Source organism: Tyto alba, unplaced genomic scaffold, assembly GCF_018691265.1.
Source record: "Tyto alba isolate M040663 unplaced genomic scaffold, T.alba_DEE_v4.0 Super-Scaffold_38, whole genome shotgun sequence".
In the NCBI taxonomy this organism is placed as follows: domain Eukaryota; kingdom Metazoa; phylum Chordata; class Aves; order Strigiformes; family Tytonidae; genus Tyto; species Tyto alba.
The window spans coordinates 18,391,469-18,411,113 of record NW_024881313.1 but is presented as its reverse complement, the minus strand read 5'-3'; the positions used below and the strand labels follow the sequence as shown (position 1 = coordinate 18,411,113).

The 19,645-nt window shown below is 38.4% G+C and overlaps 1 protein-coding gene across 1 annotated transcript in view; it reads left to right on the top strand.

Annotated features, from left to right (window-relative positions):
- The window catches only part of NMT2 (N-myristoyltransferase 2), a 36,496-nt gene that overhangs the window by 12,454 nt on the left and 4,397 nt on the right, over positions 1-19,645 (top strand). Inside the window, exons 3-11 of the mRNA XM_042801988.1 lie at positions 1,188-1,332; positions 6,047-6,165; positions 6,265-6,356; positions 6,463-6,579; positions 7,166-7,336; positions 8,451-8,559; positions 12,162-12,332; positions 14,973-15,140; positions 19,353-19,490. Coding sequence (XP_042657922.1) covers positions 1,188-1,332; positions 6,047-6,165; positions 6,265-6,356; positions 6,463-6,579; positions 7,166-7,336; positions 8,451-8,559; positions 12,162-12,332; positions 14,973-15,140; positions 19,353-19,490 — 1,230 coding nt within the window. The remainder of the gene's footprint in view (positions 1-1,187; positions 1,333-6,046; positions 6,166-6,264; positions 6,357-6,462; positions 6,580-7,165; positions 7,337-8,450; positions 8,560-12,161; positions 12,333-14,972; positions 15,141-19,352; positions 19,491-19,645) is intronic.

Below are 19,645 nucleotides of genomic sequence, written 5' to 3'. Positions count from 1 at the left end.
CTAGAGGCAGATGCCCATCCAAATGAAACTTTACATCATTATTTGTAATTTATGGTGTTTTTTCAACACATGAACCCTAGAAAGAAAGTGAAATACGGAAATAGTGATCCATTGATATTCAGTAAAAAAACCATCTGGCTTGAAATCAATGCAGAGTTGCTTGAAGTTTTCCAATGCATTTGAGACTATTTCTTCAAATGTACTTATTGCACTGCAGTCTGGGAAAACGTGAGCACAGGCATGCTGTTAGTATGCCTCAGAACAGGACTTACCACTCAGGAGATAACAAAACAAAACAAATAAACTAAAAAAGAAAGAGAGAAAAAATACATAATTTAGATTTAGAAGTCTGTTGCTATTATTTGTCTTCACGTTTCTATGAAGGTAATATTCCAGTTACACTTACTCAGAATGATCAAAAGTGACGATTTAAGAGCTCAGTTTAGACATGCTTAAGCTTAGGTTTTATGTTTTTCAAATAACTTTTCTATGAAGATTTTTCCATCTTTTAAGTGGAAAGTTGGTTTATTTTATGTCTGTCTGCTTTTGTCAGTTGAAATTATCTTTAGTTTTGAGTGTTGGCACAGCTGGTGTTACTGGCAAGATGGTTAACTCCTACATATGATACAATGCCGAAAGTACCTACTATAATAATTGTAAGCTAATAGAAGACAGACACAATATAACAAAGGTTAAAAGGTGGATATTTGTAGTAACACAGTGTACCTGAAATACTGAATGGTAGCTGATTTCAATACTATTTTATGTTGTATGTGTAATGTACAACTTCAAACATCTCTGTGTGTAGATTGTTAGATATCTAAGCTGACCTGCTTTTTGCCATTTTACTGTATTTTACCAAGGGGGGGTGTGGGGTAGGGAATATAAAAAAACTTTTTATTGTGATACTGGTATCCTGCCTTGATGCCACAGTATGTGTATTAAAAACGCTGAAGTTTCATGGCTAAATGCAAGTGCTACTCAGAACTGTTAAGTATTTTGTGAAGTTGCTTGTCTGTTGCCCACCTAATTTTCTGTCCTCCTGCCTCTGAAGGTTATACCTAAACTAACCATGATGAGAAGAGCACATGAAAGAATACCTACCAGTAAAATAAATTAATGTTTGTACAAGTGTTCAAAGTAAACATACTCAATAAGCTTCCTCTTCCTTTTGTCGCTGTGTACAGAATCCAGCCATTCCAATGCAGAAGCTTCAAGATATCCAGAGAGCGATGGAGCTGCTCTCTGCATGCCAAGGCCCAGCAAAGAATATTGATGAGGCTACCAAACGCAAATACCAGTTTTGGGATACGCAACCTGTACCTAAACTTAGTAAGTTTAACTGGACCTGGGCATAAGATGTGTCTTACTGACCACTAAAAGAATGTGTGCCAGCTGTGTGGCATGTTCTCTAAAACAGGTGTGAAGTGGAACTGTGTGCAGTAGAGATCCTTCATCTTCTGTGTAGTTTATGTGGAATTCTTGATGTTCTCTAGGAAAGTGCTTCCCTACCTCCCCCCAAATGAGGTGCAACAAAATACGGTGTTAATAAATCTTATTCTCTATAAAAATCTATTCTCTATAAAAATGGGAAATGCTATTGAAATAGCATTCCTTTGTATATTTTAGGTCTGAGCTTTTTAACAACAGAATGTAGAAGTCTTATCCATTTCAGGGAAAATAAGAACTCTTAAATGGTAGCAAAGAATAGACTTTGATTTATTTTTTTTTTCCCTTAATTTTTTTTTTCAATAGATAGATTTGCTATCACAGGGTTAATGCCTGTCCTGATGGAGGCTACACTGTTTCCATGCAGCTTTAAGTGAATAATGGTGCTTCTCTAGTGTGTGAAGACTTTTTACTGCTGTGCATTCACATGCTTCCTCCACAATGTCCAGTGCCTTGAAGACATGCGTTCTTAGAGTCTGTTTGTTTTTGTTACCAAGTGAGATGATGAGGTGATCTCTCCTTGCCTTTAATTTTGTGAGGAATTTGACAGGTTACTTTTTATACTGATCCAATTCCTGATAACACAGTTGATAAATCTCAGTCTTTAATGGAGAAGATAGTTGCTAACTCTCTTCCTTCTTCTGAATTCCTTTCTGAACCTTTTTCTTCCCCCTTCATTATCTTAATGTTAAGCAGTTGTAGCTCTTCAGTGGCAGTGAAGCTTGGGGACCCCACAAGTAGAGCAGTGTCAGGGCAATAGCTGTCATTGTTCTGTTCTGCATGTTTCTCTCCATGGCATTGGAGACTGGTGTAGAGTAAGCAGAAATAAGGTAGAGTCTAAAGCACGGGAGCTCTTTGCTCTCTCTCTCTCCACAGGGTAGCATTTCACATTAATCCATTTCTATAGCTTAATCCACAGTGATCTCATTTCTCCCTGACTTCTTTGCATAGAGAAGTCCAGAGCAGAGTTGCTGGATGCAGTTATTTTCTGCTGGATTGAACTGACCTGTGCTGGCTCTTTTCCATACAAACTCTATCCAGATACCTCTGCAAACTAATGGTAGTAATTGTCACAGTAATCCTGCCTAGGTGGAAGAAGAGCCTAGCTGAAATAAGTCGATGTGTCAATCAAAAAATACTTTGGCTATAATGAAGCTTTTTCAGAGCTAGTTCAGGTGTCTGTGCAGCAGTTCCAGGACTTCAGTTCAGGTTAGTCAATGTATCTTACAGCACTTCTATAGAGATGAGCATCTGTCACTTGCCAGCCTAAAGGGACCAGTGCATTTGCTCTAAAAATGATTTGTTAGTGTTGTTCAGTGGAAATATGCTTTGTTGAATTTGGCTGTCAGAGGTTTTGTTATACAGCGTTTATGAATTGCTTTTTGATCCCGTTGATTTATTTTTTTTGAGATTTTCCTTTATCTGATGAATAAACATATTGAGAAGTGTTCACCATTTGATATGCTGACTATGTTTAAGTGGAGAAAAAAAAAACCTGTGGATTCAAGAAATAGCTTAAGGAACTTTGCATTCAATTAACTTCAGAATCCTTCTGCCTTCTAGTTAAGCTTGTTAGCAATAGGTCCTTTAGTTAGGCCAAGTCTGCCATGTAGTGGCAGTAACGTGTAGGCTGTTGATACTTTCCAGAGTTTGCATAAAGATGCTGGTACTGATGACGTTCCAAACTGGGTGGCAGGCCGTAACTAACTGTCCGGATTGCATGTCGTTTGGGAAAAGTTCGTACTACAAAGGAACATTTGACTCTCTAGAGCTTGATGATGGTGACAGTAGGGTTGAGTGAGTTTATGGGTAAGTGTCGTGGTTTACGGTATGTTAACATCAGTATATTCTCATACCAAATCCCATATTGAATCCAAAACACAGCATAATTCTAGCTACTAAGAATTAAAAATTAGCTCTATCCCAGCCAAAGCCAGGACAATATGTATCAGTGGGAAGGCCAACAAGGCAGATATCATGGTAGGAGTCTGTTATAGATCTCCCAACCAGGATGAAGAGGCAGATGAAATATTCTGTAAGCAGCTGGGAGAAGTCTCATAATCACTAGCCCTTGTTCTCATGGGGGACTTCAACTTACCAGATGTCTGCTGGAATAATACAGCAGAGTAAACAGTCTAAGAGGTTCCTGGGGTGTGTGGAAGATAACTTCCTGATGCAGCAGCAGAGTGAGCCAACTTGGGAAGGTACCCTGCTGGACCTGTTGCTTGTGAACAGAGAAAGACTTGTGGGTGATATGGTGGTTGGAGGCTGTCTTGGACACAGCGAAGATGAAATGATAGGGTTTTCAATTCTTGGAGAAGTAAGAAGGAGAGGCTAGCAGAACTGCCACCTTGGACTTCCAAAGGGTAGACTTTGGCTTGTTTAGGGGCCTGGTTGACAGGGTCCCTTGGAAGGCTCTCCTGAAGGACAAAGGAGTCCAGGAAGGCTGGACACTCTTCAAGAAGGAAATCTTAAAGGTGCAGGAGCAGGCCATCCGCATGTGCTGAAAGACAAGCTGGTGGGGAAGAAGACTGGCCTGGCTGAACACAGAGCTTTGGCTGGAAGTCAGTTAAAAAAGGAGAGTTTATGGCCTTTGGAAGAAGGGGCAGGCAACTCAGGAGGACTACGAGAATGTTGTGAGGTTATGCTGGGAGAAAATTAGAAGGGTCAAAGCCCAATCTAGAAATTAATCTGGCTACTGCCTTAAAAGACAATTAAAAATGTTCCTATAAATATATTAGCAACAAAAGGATGGTTAAGGAGAATCTCCACCCTTTATTGGATGTGGGGGGAAACATAGTGACAGAGGCCGAGGGAAAGGCTGAAGTGCTTAATACCTTCTTTGCCTCAGTCTTTAATAGTAAGACCAGTTGTTCTCGGGGTACCCACCGACTGAGCAGGAAGACAGGGATGGGGAGCAGAATGAAGCCCCCATAATCCATGGGAAAATGGTTAGCAACCTGCTACACCACTTAGACACACACAAGTCTGTGAAACTGTATGGGATCCACACAAAGGTAGTGAGAGAGCTGTCAGAAGTGCTCACCAAGCCACTTTCAGCCATTTATCATCGGTCCTGGCTAACCAGGGAGGTCCCTGTTGACTGAAGGTTAGCAAATGTGATGCTCATCTACAAGAAGGGCTGGAAGGAGGATCTGGGGGACTGCAGGCCTGCCAGTCTGGCCTCAGTGCCAGGGAAGGTTATGGAGCAGACCATCCTGAGTGCCATCACACAGCACTTACAGGACAACCAGGTGATCAGGCCCAGTCAGCCTGGGTTTATGGAAGGCAGGTCCTGCTTGACTAACCTGATCTCCTTCTATGACAAGGTCACCCACTTAGTGGATAAGGGAAAGGCTGTGGATGTTGTCTACCTAGACTTTAGTAGAGCCACTGTTTTCCACAGCATTCTCCTGGAGAAACTGGCTGCTTATGGCTTGGATGGATGTACTCGTCACTGGGTAAAAAACTGTCACTGGTGAGGCTGCACCTCAAATACTGTGTTCAGATTTGGGCCCTGCACTACAAGAAAGACATTGAGGTGCTGGAGCGTGTCCAGAGAAGGGCAACGAAGCTGGTGAAGGGTTTAGAGAACAAGTCCTGTGAGGAGCAGCTGAGGGGACTGGGGTTGTTTAGCCTGGAGAAAAGGAGGCTGAGGGGAGACCTTATCACTCTCTACAGCTACCTAAGAGGAAGCTGTAGTGAGGTGGGTGTTGGTCTCTTCCCCCAAGTAACAAGTGATAGGACAGGAGGGAATGATTTCAAGTTGTATCAACGGAGTTTTAGATTGGACATTAGGAAAAACTTCTTCACTAAAAGGATTGTCAAATATTGGAACAAGCTACCCAGGGAAGTGATTGAGTCACCATCCCTGGGGGTATTTAAAAGATGTGTAGATGTTACACTTAGGGACATGTTTTAGTCATGGACTTGTCAGTGCTAGGTTAACAGTTGGACTTGAGGGTCTTAAAGGTCTTTTCCAACCCAAATGATTCTGTGATTCTTTGATTTGGCAGGTGCTGCTCCATAGAAGAGCAACAGCTATATACTGAGGGACTGGAGTTGTAAACAAAGGGGGGAGAAGAAAGCATGCTTTCATGTAGGAATGAGTTTCATATTTCACCAGCATTCCTTAAATGCCCTGGATCTGCCAAGCCACTGGTCCTAGGTAATCCTGTTGAGTTCACGTCTGTTCAAGTCAGTGGCAAACAGGATCCGAGCCACAGCTTGTTAGCTGTGAGTACAATGTGTTTCTCATGATGAGAGTGTGGAACTTGTGGCTGGCTAAATGCTGTGTGTGTAGAGATAAATTGCTGTCCTGTGTTACGAAATACCAGCTATTAGTTGAGGTAAAGTAGTTCTGTGCATAGCTACAGATATTCTGATGAGATCATCATTAGTCTGAATGCGATCGGTGAGAATGGGAAGTAGTATAAGCTAATAATACTATTATTTTTCAGCATTTGTTAAAAGCTTCATGTTCCTATCACATAATTATGAGGAAATACATGATGTGAGTTAAATGCACTTTTGAGAACTGTCAGGAAAGATAGCAATGTAATTGTTCTTATTTTTTTACCTCCTCCTCCCTCAAAAGATGAAGTTATAACTTCACATGGTGCAATTGAACCAGATAAGGACAATGTCCGCCTAGAGCCATATTCCTTGCCACAAGGTTTTATGTGGGACACATTGGATCTTAGCAATGCTGAAGTTGTAAGTAAAACAATTTTTATATATATCTAAAATCATTGAAGTTTATTCTGATTGATGTGTGTGGTTAAATCTTCGGAATATTTTTGTGTGTGTTTTCAGCTGAAGGAGTTATACACACTGTTAAATGAGAATTATGTAGAAGATGATGATAATATGTTTAGATTTGATTATTCACCTGAATTTCTTCTGTGGTGAGTAGCAAGTTCCACATTCTGCTCTGGCTGGAGTGCAGAGAAGGGTGTTTTTATTACATCTTCTTAGGCAGTAATTTGTAATTATTTCTGTCATCAATTTTAGGGCGCTACGTCCTCCAGGCTGGTTACCCCAATGGCACTGTGGGGTTAGAGTGTCTTCAAACAAAAAACTGGTAGGATTCATAAGTGCCATCCCTGCAAATATTCGTATTTATGACAGGTAAAATGCACCATTACTTTTGCATTTGTATGTAGCAAAGACTTTTAAAGACTTTTTTTTTTTTTCACTCTTTCCCCCCGACGCCAAAAAAAAAAAAAAAAAAAATTGCTTGTGGGTTCCTTACAATGAAGACCAGTAATGCATATTTAAGGAATTTCTTACTGATGGATGATACAGCTAATGACATTGAATTTTCTGACCCTACTGGAAAGTATTTAAAGGATAGTGAGTCAGCTGAACTTGCTTGGGCAGGTTTTCATACGCTGACAATCATAAAATATTATGATACCACGTAGCATGTGCTTGGATGCCATTCTGCATCTTGAAGTAAGGCAATTGGTTAAGTTTCGATAGAGCTCTGAAAAAGGAGTGTTGCAAACACATTAGGCACAGCTTACATATTGCACAATTTGCCATTGCATTCGCAATATCATAGTTTAGTATTTGTTGCAGATGTTCTTTGTCACAGACCAATTTATTTTTACTTCAAATTCTTCTGTCACAACATGGAAAACTACAGTTATGCAAATGAAAATATGCAATGTGCAACTCTTTATAACTTTTCCACTATTGAATGTCCTTTTAGTGTGAAGAAAATGGTAGAAATCAATTTTCTGTGTGTCCATAAGAAACTGAGATCTAAACGGGTAGCACCTGTATTGATTCGGGAAATAACCAGAAGAGTAAACCTGGAAGGAATTTTTCAGGCTGTTTACACTGCTGGAGTGGTACTCCCCAAACCTGTGGCCACTTGCAGGTAACCTAGGTGATGTTCATAATAATATCAGTTCTTATGGCACTCATTTTAAAGAACGTTTTAAGTAATTGGCTAGAAACAATAAAAGCATATAATTCAATGAAATTAAATGTTGTGGCCTTGACTAACCTGAAGGCCTCAGTGTTTGTCAGGGTGCTTTTTTGGTTGGTTTGTTTGTTTCTTTTTTTTTTTTTTTTTTTTTTTTTTTTTTTTTTTACTCCTATTACAGTACCTTGGATAAAACAGCTTCTCGGACTAAAATCTAATTTTAAGTTTGTTTAGCATAGCTTAACTAGCCTAATAGATATTTCTGTTGACCTTCTGAGGTAAGCCACGCTATCAATGACAACATTGTAGACCTGTGTTTTTCAAGTGGCCTGTTTCCCTGCTGGGACGCTTCCCTGTTAACCTGCTTGCTTGCCAAAGGTGGCAGAGCATTTCTGGGAATTGTATGATTTATTTTTTTTAAATACTTTCATCTTTCCTGGAGAAAGGACTTGATCAGCATTTGATAAAGATGGGAAAACTCACGTGAGAAGAGTTATACATAATCAAGTATAATTTAATTTACTTGGAATTGATTTTATTTCTACTGGGAAAAGTTCAGTTCCAGCAGTATTAGTTCATCTGTCTAGCCTTCTGGAGGACAGGGTACTTTGTGATTTGAAATTGTGTTTGTACCTATCAACACCAAAGATCCTGTAAGTTTCAAAAAAAAACCAAAACCAAACATGCTGTTAGAGTAACCAGGGAAGTTCTTTTGCACAGTGATCTCCAACAAACTACTTAGACATGAGCAGAGGGTCCCTTCTGTACAAGAAAGTAAGTGTTACTATGTAACTATGGTGAGCTTGTCAGGGCTATGGCAGGTACTAAAATGTTTAGCCCTGTGATTACTCATTCTGTAACAAAAAACATTAGCTTAGATTCAAAATATGGTTGAATATTGCTATTCCTTATCTTTTGTTGCTCAGGCTTCTTACAGACATGGTACAGGCTTGCTTAGGAACAAATTTGGAGAGGAGGAGGAAAAATGTGAGAAAGTGGGGAAATGGATACAAGTGAAGCTGACACTTAAAATACTATTTAATCTAATTATTAATTTTATTTCCAGGTATTGGCATCGATCACTGAATCCCAGAAAATTGGTGGAGGTGAAATTTTCACATTTGAGTAGAAACATGACTCTACAAAGAACAATGAAGCTCTACAGACTTCCTGATGTAAGCAGTATGACTTCTAGAGAATCCCCACAGCTAGTGAGGCTCAGAATAACCTTCCATCTGTCTCTGACAGCACAGGCTTTTCTGTGGAAAGGCACTGCATGCAGGACAGTGAAAAAAAAAAAATCTCTGGTTGATGAAAAAGACCTTAAGGGCCATACTAAACAGAAGAGACTAATGCTGGAAAGGTAGATGTGTATATGGAATAAATATAAATTTTTACCTAAAAGCCTGAAACAAAGAAGAAACCAGAAACCTTGACTTCATAAACATGTGGGATTCAGTTGAAGATACGTAAGACTACTCTCGGTATGATTAATCTGATAAAAGATTACTGGAACAGAAAATTAACAGTTAGTGTCTTCAAATTTTCAGAGAAGTCTATCAGAAAGTTGGTTGAGTACAGTGGGATTGTTGATTCTACTCTAATTCACAACTTTTCCTGTTCAGTCAGAGTATGTTGTTCTGCAATGAGCAGGCTCAGCAAAAGCCACTCAAAATGTTGTGTACTGCTTATGTATGTTGTGTAGAAAAAAAAAAAAAAAGTGTTCTGGCATAGCTAGGTTACTTAAAAATATTTTTTTCTCACATTTGCAGCTAATAGTTAGGCTGGCAAAGAGTCTTAGGAGGCATTTCCATGACAGGGCAAGTCACTGTAAGTAGTCTGACATGTACTATTAAAAAAAAAATCTCATAGCTGTAATAGCCTATAGAAGCTAGTCTAAGCTTTATGTTAGAAAGCAATTTTTTTACTTACAAAAGCGGCCTTTCTATTTAAAGGGACCGCAGAATATCTTTTACCTGTACCATATCAGTAAACCCTTTTTTTATTTAAACAAACCCTCCCTTTTGGTTAAAAAAAAAAAAAAAAATTTTTTCCTCACTTACAGTACCTTAATGATTTATCTGACTATGGAGTATTGTGTCTGTTGGTTATATTTAGCTTGATGTTGCAGGTTCTCTTATGACTTACATATTTGAGTAATACACTAAGCACGCCTCAGTTTAAGATGGCACGTGCCATGGCTTGGTCTGAATTCCTGCTGCTGTCAGAGAGACTCCCTTCCTGTGCTGCATGCATGCTGCCTGTGTCTGCACATGCAGATTCTCCCTTGCGTGCAGGGCAGCAGTTTTCAGAGCTTAGGAATTAATAACCAAATTAATTAGGTTTTAATCTTGGAGAGCTAAATATAGCTTCCATCAAATCTTGAAGACATTTTTAATAGTCAAAAAAAGTGCAGTAGACAATTTCAAATATAGGTTTTTGTGGCAACTCTAGTACTGTTTCTTATGGAAACAATACAAGAAAATAATAGTTTAAAGAATAAGGATCTTACTTACAGTACAAAAAGTGTAACTAAGAGAATCACTAGGAACAACAGCAGTTGTACCCTGATCGTCTTCCTTTATCATAAAACCTGGATTTCAACAGAAAAATAAATTATGGAAAACAAAGAATATATCATATTTCATTTATAAAATATAGCTAAGGCAAATTTACTGTACAGAGATGTGCAAATAGAAAACAGGTGCTTTGAAAATCAGCTTTTAAAACTTAAGTGGTGCAGGAGCCCATATGCCTCAGCTGTTGGTATATTTTTAGATTGGACTTGGGAGCTTCTCCCATGGAAAATAAAGATTTAACCTTCGTGTTGTTTTCTCTTTAGGTCTTATGCTTTGGGGTTTTCTTGGAGTTTTTTTCTTAAGATAGGGTTTAAGTGCTATTGAGGATCTTTATCCTCAGTCTCAGGCTGTTCCCATAAACAGTACTGTCACACAAATTTGTTCATTCAGGCCACTGTCCTGTCCCTCAGCACCAAACACTGTTTCTTGCATTTTAACCTCTTTTCTTAGTGTCCTTGGAATATCATTGCCACTCGGAGATCATCTCTCTTTAAGAGGAATTAATCATTCCTAATCACTTGAACAGTATGAATCAAAAAGGTTTTCAGAAATAATACTGTAGTTAATAAATACCACCCTCACTGAAGGCTGTGTTTGTGCAGGTACCTATAGATAGAAAAAATAAAATTTGTAAGTGTTTAATCTCTTGAGCAAGGAGTTTTCTGAAAGAGGTAAATTTTGTCTGTGTTTAGAATAAGAACAGGAGCATGTTTGTCTCTGTATGTCTTCCTGACTGATCAAGATCCTGAGCCAGGAGACCCACATGAATATATGCCCAGTGCAGCTTGGTATGTGGAACAGAGAAACAAATTTTAGCCCAGTTCTGTACACTTCCCTTCACTTCTAGGTCTGCAAATAATCATTTACTGGTGGCCATTCTGAGCATTGCTGGGGGATAAAGATATTCCAGCTGCTTTTCCTCCCATTCTGCTCCAGTGTATGGCTTTATAAGAGGCATGAAGGCTTGGAGGGAGCCAAAATCAACCTTTCATATTGTAGTTCATTATGGAGGTTATGAAGGAAATATGGCATAAGAAGTGTCGTGTTGATGAGTCAGGTGAATACCCATATGGATTAAGGGCATTTAAAAATCTAGATGATGTGCTGTTGTGGAGGCACACCATGGTCCCAGGCTGCTCAGCAAAGCAGGAAGACTAAGATGTAATACGCAGGCCAGAGCTGTGGCAAAACGTGCCTTGATTTTTCATGTGGCTGCTGACTCCCAGAGTATGTGAATAAATACATCTCCCAGAATAATGCCTTTTGAGCAAAGCATAATCAGCTACACTAATTTCAGGCTTCCAGTAATGAGGTCTCTACCTGACTGCCCTGGCAATTGACTTTGCTGTGATTAATGTGGTACATGCCCAAGTATGTAGCTCTGACAGATGAAGCAGGATAAATGAGCTCGGAAGAGAACAAGCCTTAGCCTCCCTAAAAGGAAATATTCAGGAAAGCTAACAAAAGCTGGGAGAAAACTTTAATCACCTTTGGTTGTTTAAACATTAATTGCATAGTACTAGAAAGCAATTTTTTTCTTCTTCCGATGCTTAAAGTCAAATAAATAACTTTACTTGTTAAAATACTGTAGGTTTTTTGATTTCAGACAGCTGTAAGTTTCTTGTTAATGGAACAGCAGTTGTGCCTGTACAGAAATTTGAGTTAGCAAGGGAGTTTGCAAGTGTTAAGAATAAGTGGAGTTTTTTTCTAATTAAACCTTATCAGCTGACTTTGTTTTATAGCTTGACTGTAATTTTCTTAACTTTGAATCGCAAGTGATCTTCAGATTAACTTCTGATGTGCAAATTGCTTTATGTTTTGTTTCTGTGTCTGGGCCCTAGGTAGTTTAGAAAAGATAAAAAATAAAGACTGACCTAAAAAACCAAACCAAACCAAAACAAAACATGTTAAGTCTAGGCTGTTGGCAATGGTATCTGTTTCTCTGGAGAAATTAAGTTGTTTCAGTAATGAAATATAAAGATTGAAGTGCCCCAGACTACTTCAATAATTAGAAGAGAGGGAATTCTGATTGAAAGCCGTTTGTAAAATAGCATAATGAATTAGGTGGCTGGGGTAAAGTAGGCTAATAATGAATGCATTATAGCAAGTGGAGTGACTCTGCAACCCACTTTCAGCCTTTGCTGTGTATGCTGTTTTCCTTTCAAGATGTTAACATTTATTTTTCTTCTGTTACAAAGGCCACGAAGACTTCAGGTTTGAGACCAATGGAACAAAAAGATACTAAGGCAGTACAAGAATTAATCAACACTTATTTGAAACAGTTTAATCTTGCTCCTGTGATGGATGAAGAAGAGGTGGCCCACTGGTTCCTGCCTCGGGATCATATTATTGACACTTATGTAGTAGAGGTAAAACATGCCCTAACTACTTCATGAATGTTTATGTGAATGCCACTTACAAAAGTTCATCTCAGCATCATTTTTTTGAAATATGGACTGTATGAAAAATGTGTGCTGTAGGTAGAATTTGATATCATGATTCCAGTTCTTTGAATTGCGTTCTGTTAATGATGTTTGGTTGTGATAAACTGCAGTGCTCTTACAACAGGATATTTTAAAGAAGAATTTTGAAATCTCAAAAATACCACTGTATTGGAAATATTACAGAAAAGAACCTTACATATTTTAAAAACAACCCTTCCACTTGGATTCCTTCATTTTTTTCCATAGAGATATAGCATGATATTAAGCAGTGGTCTTTAAATCTCTTTTTCTAGAAAAAAGGAATAACGATACGATGACTGAGATAAGGATTTGGTTTGAATTCAGTATTGTTCTCTCAGGTGTCTTAAGTTTCTGCCATACACCAGTTCAAAATTCTTTATTTTTAAAATCAGTTTTAGGGGCACCTGCTGGGGGAATTATGTTTTTTGATGGTCTGCTTCAGTAAAATATATTTTTGCTGATAAAAGAATGTGTTTATATATATGTGTATGAATTTGTGTGTGTGTGTATATATAGATATGTGTATATGCATGAGTATATGTAAAATACCAGAAGTAAAAAGTTAACACCCCTTGGTGCTGTCATGAGTTGCTGTCAGCTAGGAGTTCAGTTATCTTGAAATTATAATCTTTGTCCACTAACAAGATGGAGAGCATCATCTCTTCCTACCATTTACTCTTCCCCAACCTAGCATCCCCACCTTCCAACCTGTTGGTCACAATGGTTCTTGCAAAATAAGCAGTGCAGGATTAGATTAGCATTTAGCTGCAATAAAGCTAGTGGAGAAAGATACACTCTTCCCTTTGAGTACATGCTAAATCAGTTGTAGACTTCATATTCAGATGGTGTATTACTTTGTTTAAAGTGGTAGTTATTTAAAAATGATCAGCTCCAACATCCTTAAACCTACCAACTCCTTACAGAAGCTGCAGGTTGTGAAGCTCAGCATTCACACACTGCAACCTAAATTTGTGCAGGACTCTTAGCTGAATTTATAAACTTACTGCTGAATTTATAAACTTACTGCTGCTGGATGCGAGAGGTCTGGCTGGTCGGTTGTCTTTGTCCAAACTTAGCTTTCTAGTTACTTTGTAGTGGGTCTAGTGATTATTGGACTCTTCCATGGTGTAATTTATTTTATTGTTCCTCCTTCTTTCTCCACCCCTATTCTTTCCACCCCAGCTCCCTAAGTTGTTTTTTGGCTTGGTGAGTTGAAGCCTACAGGAGAGTCTTCAAGCACCAGGATCAGCATGAGTGTGCCATTGACAGTGCCATTTTAACTGAACAGTGCAGTCTTCCCCTGCTTGTTTTACACTGTCTCTTGAACTAGTTTCTCACTATACAAAATATAGGTTTGTTAGTGTTTAAAATCTTTTTAAAGCCTGTGTAACCTGGAGAAATTAGTGTCAGATTTTTAAGTCATCTTTGTAATGTGCAGAACTAAAATCTTAAAATGCTCTGTGTAATTCCTGAATTCATATTTTCATCATCCTTACTGAATGTAGTGAGTGACTTAATAACTGTTATTTGTTGTTGGTATATCTCTACTACAGAGTCTCTACCTGCTCTGAGACAATAGCTTTTTTTGCATGTAATGGGTTCATCTCTTACTTCTTACTCTAGAAGTACTATCAGTTTAAGGATCCCAGTGAGGTCCTTTATTGAGCTCAAAATAGTGGGTACCAGTCATTCTAAAATAAAGCAGACAAGCATTTGTGTGTCTCCTTTGCCTTATCTTCTTGGAGATACTGGAGACCAAATTGGAATAGGAGGAGTGAAAATCTGGGTAGGTTTTTTTTGTGCTCAGCGTGTCAGTCATAATCCATATGATATTTCCCATTTCCTACTAATCTACACTCTTAAAGATGGTTAAACTTCATAAGATGTGTGAAATATTAAGAAAGTTTATGTAGGATACTTCAGATTTCTGTGTAAGTATCTTTTTTTGATGACTACTGGTCTTAATAGAATTTTGGTGCGATTTAACACCGTTGTCTAGCAAATGGATTGTGCTTGTTGATTAATAATCACTAGTGCTGATTTAAATACGTTTTGTATACCATCAGAGTATATTTTTTTGCTGTTTTAAGGAAGCTGAGAAAATTATTCCTCAATATGAACTTCATCAGATTTTAAAAATATTCTTTTAAAAGTAAGTTCAATTGGAAAAAAATTTCTATACTGTTTTCAAAGTGTGCTTTGTTAGCTTTGTTTATAGCAGACTAAGTTTGGGAGGCAAACTGAAATGCTTTGGCAATTTGTTCTCAAAATATTATTGGTGTAATAGACTAGAAAAATCTAAGTGTTTGTTTCTTTTTCTGAAGTGACCATCTGAGGCTTCAGTCTCGCTTTGATGTATAGGTACATCCTTGGCAAGAATCTACTTTCTTCAAATCTTAGTCAGATTACCTGTTATGCCATAATACTTACAGTGTGCAAAACTGTGATGCATTTATTATTCTTATTATTCTTTCTGTAGAACTGCCATGTTATCTTAACCAATAACTGAGCAGTTACTTCTTACAGACTTTTTTTTTTTTGTAGGGCTCAAATGGTATTTTAACAGACTTCCTGAGTTTCTACACGTTACCTTCAACAGTGATGCACCATCCTGTTCATAAAAGCCTCAAAGCTGCCTATTCCTTTTACAATATTCATACAGAGACCCCCCTCTTGGACTTAATGAATGATGCACTCATTATAGCTAAATTGGTAAGTTGTTTTGTTGTGGGTTTTTTCTGCTTCTTTCACAAATGTATTCTTAGGCAAGGTAAGAACTGGCAGCAATTTATCCATGCCATTGCATTCTGTTTTCCTTTACTGCCTACAGCACAGACTGCAGTAGATGAGACTTATAAAATATATCTATTAAAATATAAACCACTATGCTTGTTTTTCCTTTTTACTTTGAGTGATGGCAAATGCATGAAAATCAAGTGTTTGCAATAGCTTGAACTGTATAAACATCCAAGAGCATGCTGATGACCACATTCACTAAGAACCAGAAATGGGAAGTATCACTAAAATAGTTTTCCTTAGAGATGAGTTAATAAGTTCTATTAAATACATTTTGTTTGTTTGCTTGAACTATTTCTTATTTATCATTTTATCTTGTTACTAATTGCTGCCTGTAAAGCTCTGTTGATGATGTCGTGTTGTAGCTTTTAAGCACACCTTCATGCACAGAATTACACTGATAGGTAGTTTAGTTGAATGGAAGGGAAGAGACTATAAATTAAGTTTTTAGACATAAGAATTGTAAGAGTGTAGTGCTGCCTGATGAAAAACTAATACTTAACCCTTAATCATCAGGGTTTCATGGGAGTGCAGTGCAAACACGAATGGCAGTGTAGTCTGTGGTATGGAGCTGTGCAGGTGATGCACATCCCAGCACTCTGAATAAATTCTCAGAGACCTCTTTAGCTCTGGCAATTCACAGCACTGCACAGGCTTCATCCAGTCCATGGTATCCATTCTGGCAACCATTGCCAACACACTGCAGAGCATAGGCATGTTTTCTGCTCCTCATGCTCGAAGCTTGCCCCTCCCAGCTGAAGTGTCGTTGCTGCACTGCTTGTGGTATTACGCCTACCAGATGAGTGCTCAATGCAAGCACATGCTAGTTGTGCTCCAGCTGACCATGTGTGGAGCCTCCTGCACTGCATGTGGCACAAGGATTTCTGTGTTGATCCTGTATAAAGCCAGTGATGGTCTGCAAAGGCTGTATCTGTTCAGACCTCAGGCTGCATGAGAGCAGCCACATAGTCTTCAAGTTGTCTGTCTTGGCCTTGTTCGTGCAGCACTGCAGCTGAGTTGATATTCATGATGTGAACTGCTTGCTGAGGCTTGTTGACCTATAAGCAGTATTGAGTTGAATAACTTTTTTGTAAGGAAAACTTCTGGATAGGCATGGGGAATATAGAATTCCATTATTCAGGCTCCAGAATAATACCAAAGGAAGTTCAGAGACAGACTTTGAAAGTTATTAGATATATGAAGATACAGGAAGCTGGATAGTTTAATTTTCAGAAGTGGCTAAAAATACTAGTACTACTGATTCTTAAAATTCAGGTGGAAAAAGGAAAAAAATTGAAGTGTGGCATAGGGAGCTGAGTGGCTGGCGATTCACTAGGCCATGATGGAATGGGTAAGGAAGCAGTTATGTGGTCTCACCATAAGACTTTGCACCTTCCCTTGTCTACATTTCTCTCTAAATGTGACATGCAATTCTTTTCTTTTAAATGGATCATCACATAGTTAGAATACTGGGATTTAGGCGCCTGTGGATTTCCAGAGTACTTTCTGGACCTTTCTGCATCATTAGATGCCTAATTACTTTTGCAGATCTGGCACTTGGACTTTTAGATGAGGAGAGGTGAGGCAAGGGAAGAGAAGTGATAAATGCACTCCTATTCACAGTTTTTTGTTTACACATGTACTGGGTCTGGCTGGGATGGAGTTAACTTTCTTCCTAGCAGCCCACATGGTGCTGCACTTTGTATTTGTGACTAAAAGAGAGGTGATAACACACCAGGTTTCGGCTGTTGCTGAACAGTGCTTGCACATCCTCAAGGATTTCCCTCTTTCGCCTCCAGAGAGGAGGCTGGAGTGGGGCAAAAAGTTGGGAGGGGACACAGCCAGGACAGCTGACCCCGAGTGACCAAAGGGATATGCCACACCATATGATGTTGTGCTCTGCTGAAGGAAAGGAGGATGCTCCTAGTTACGGCATTTATCTTCCTAAACAGCGATTATGCATGCTGAGACCTTGCTTTCCAGGAAGTGGCTTGGTATCTGCCCACTGATGGGAAGTAGTGAAGGAATTTCTCTATCTGCTCTGCTTCTGTGTGCAGCTTTTTCTTTCTCTATTAAACTGTCATTATTTTGATTCACAAGTCATCTTGCCTTCCTTCTATTTTTTCCCCATCCCATGGGACAGGAGTGAGCAAAAGGCTGGGTGGGTGTTTGGCTCTTGGCCGGGGACAGCCCACCATAGTCCTTTCTGTACTTGTACTCCCAAAGAATGCATTTTGGAGGCACAAATTCAACTCAGCAAATTGCTTTCAGGGTTTGGATGTCAGTTTAATGGTGATTTTTATCTTCATATGTCATCTATATTAAAATACATTTTCTGTATAAAATTAGCTTAGAACTAAGTCTAGTAAAATCTTGGCAATTACAGTAAAAAATGTCTGACCTCCAAAGCAAATGCCAAAATTTGGAGTTACGCACTTAGGTTCCATGTATGCTGCATGGAGAGAGTGGGATTTTGCAGCAGGATAATCTCCGCCCCCACCCCCACCCCCCCCCCCCCCCCAAAAAAAAAAAAAACCAAACAAACACCTGTACATATTTTATTGTTAAAGCTGACATAAGGTTTCTTGGTCTAGAAAAGGAGAGAGTTTATAAGCAGGGAAGAAGTTAATTTCTGAGTCTCCTCTAATGGTTTGGCAGAGCTGTGGAACAGGTGTCTTTGAACAGGAACTTTTTTATACCCCTCAGAAGATACTAACTTGAACCTAATCTGCTGATGTTTAGATACTGAATTAAAACTATATCTGCAGACTTTATTATTTATTTGAATTGAGTGCTTGATTGCAGAGTTCGTTAGTGTGTCTGTACCTACAGTGTATTTCTATTCTCCCCCACTTCCCTTCCTGCCTTCTGAGGTTTCTGCTAATGTCTATTACTATCTTGGAATATTTCAAACTGTACTTCTTTAAATGCCAAGTGTCAAGTCCTTGCTACCTTATTTGTCTTGTTTATGTGTGTTCTTCACAGCACATTTAACTTAGCATAGCTGTATCTCACAGAATGACCTTTGTATAAGGTAGTGGGGAACCTTACTAAACTCACTGTCTCTACCTTGTGACTTTCTTTTAAATAGTCCTAAACTGATGGAGAGCTTAAAATGCTCCTTTTCTTCAGTCCCCTTCTTTCCTAATATGGGGTACTTATTTAAAAGAAGAAAACCCGCATCTATATTTTATACATACTGAGTAAATAATGTTCCTTACCATCTTCTTGTGCTTAAGTAGCTGAACATACTGTTTTGTAACTTATTTTTATCTTAGGGTATAGAAAGTCTTGCTGGTGCACTGCCTTTGTGCTGTTAAGACTCCAAGATCTTAGGTCAGACTCCCTTGCAGTTAATTGCAAATAAATGGACTTTTATATTCAGACACACAAGCAAATTCAGCTATTCATACATGATGATTGTCACTGCAATGACTTAACTGACCTTGTTTTTATGGTGCCTGTTAAAGAGTTCACAGGGAGTTGAGATTTGAGTGTATTTGTATTGCTGCACAATACCCTGAGACTAATTTGGCTACATGGCTTTTCTGAGAGCAAAGTACCTGTTTGAGTAGTGAATTTGGGAGTTGATAAAAAGAGGAGTTGGTAGAGGGTGCATGAGTAGGGGAGGGAGAGTAATGTGAAAGATTGGAGTTCTAAAGACAATGGCATTTCAGAAAAGGACCAAATTACATAAATACAATGTTTATCATTAACAGAATGATAGATGGCTGAAAAACTTCATAAGCTGTGTTTATGCAGCTTTAGCTGGAATAGGCCATGTGTGTCAAAACACTGTATGTGATTGTGACAAATGCATATCTATAAGGATAAAATAATGGGTAATGCTTTAGGCACTCTTCAGACCCTTACCTCTTGAAAATGTCTTTAAAATTCCTATCCTTTTGGAGATAATCTTCAAGCAAAGTTGTACCTTATACTTTACTTTTTATTGGGAAAATTTCTGTGTGTGTGTACCTAATTAAAAGCCAAGATTTATTCCCTTGTCTTTTTTTCCACTTAATTAGCCTAGTCTCTTGGATATTATATACCACTGTGTAAAGTATCATTTGTGCATCATTTGAAATTTTAAAAAGTAAAATTTAAAAAATGTTTTGCTATTGCCAGAAAGGATTTGATGTGTTCAATGCACTAGACTTAATGGAAAACAAAACATTCCTGGAAAAACTCAAGTTTGGGATTGGCGATGGAAATTTGCAGTATTATTTGTACAACTGGAGGTGTCCTGGCATGGAATCTGAAAAGGTAAGGGAGAATAAAAGGGCTTCTGAATTCTGCTAGGTATAATGTTACATTAATCTACACTGGCTAAAATGGGCAGAAGTTTTAAAATAACATTTTTAGTTGGTCGTATTTAAGATCCATAATTGAGGTGCAGAAAACTAATGATATTTAGATTT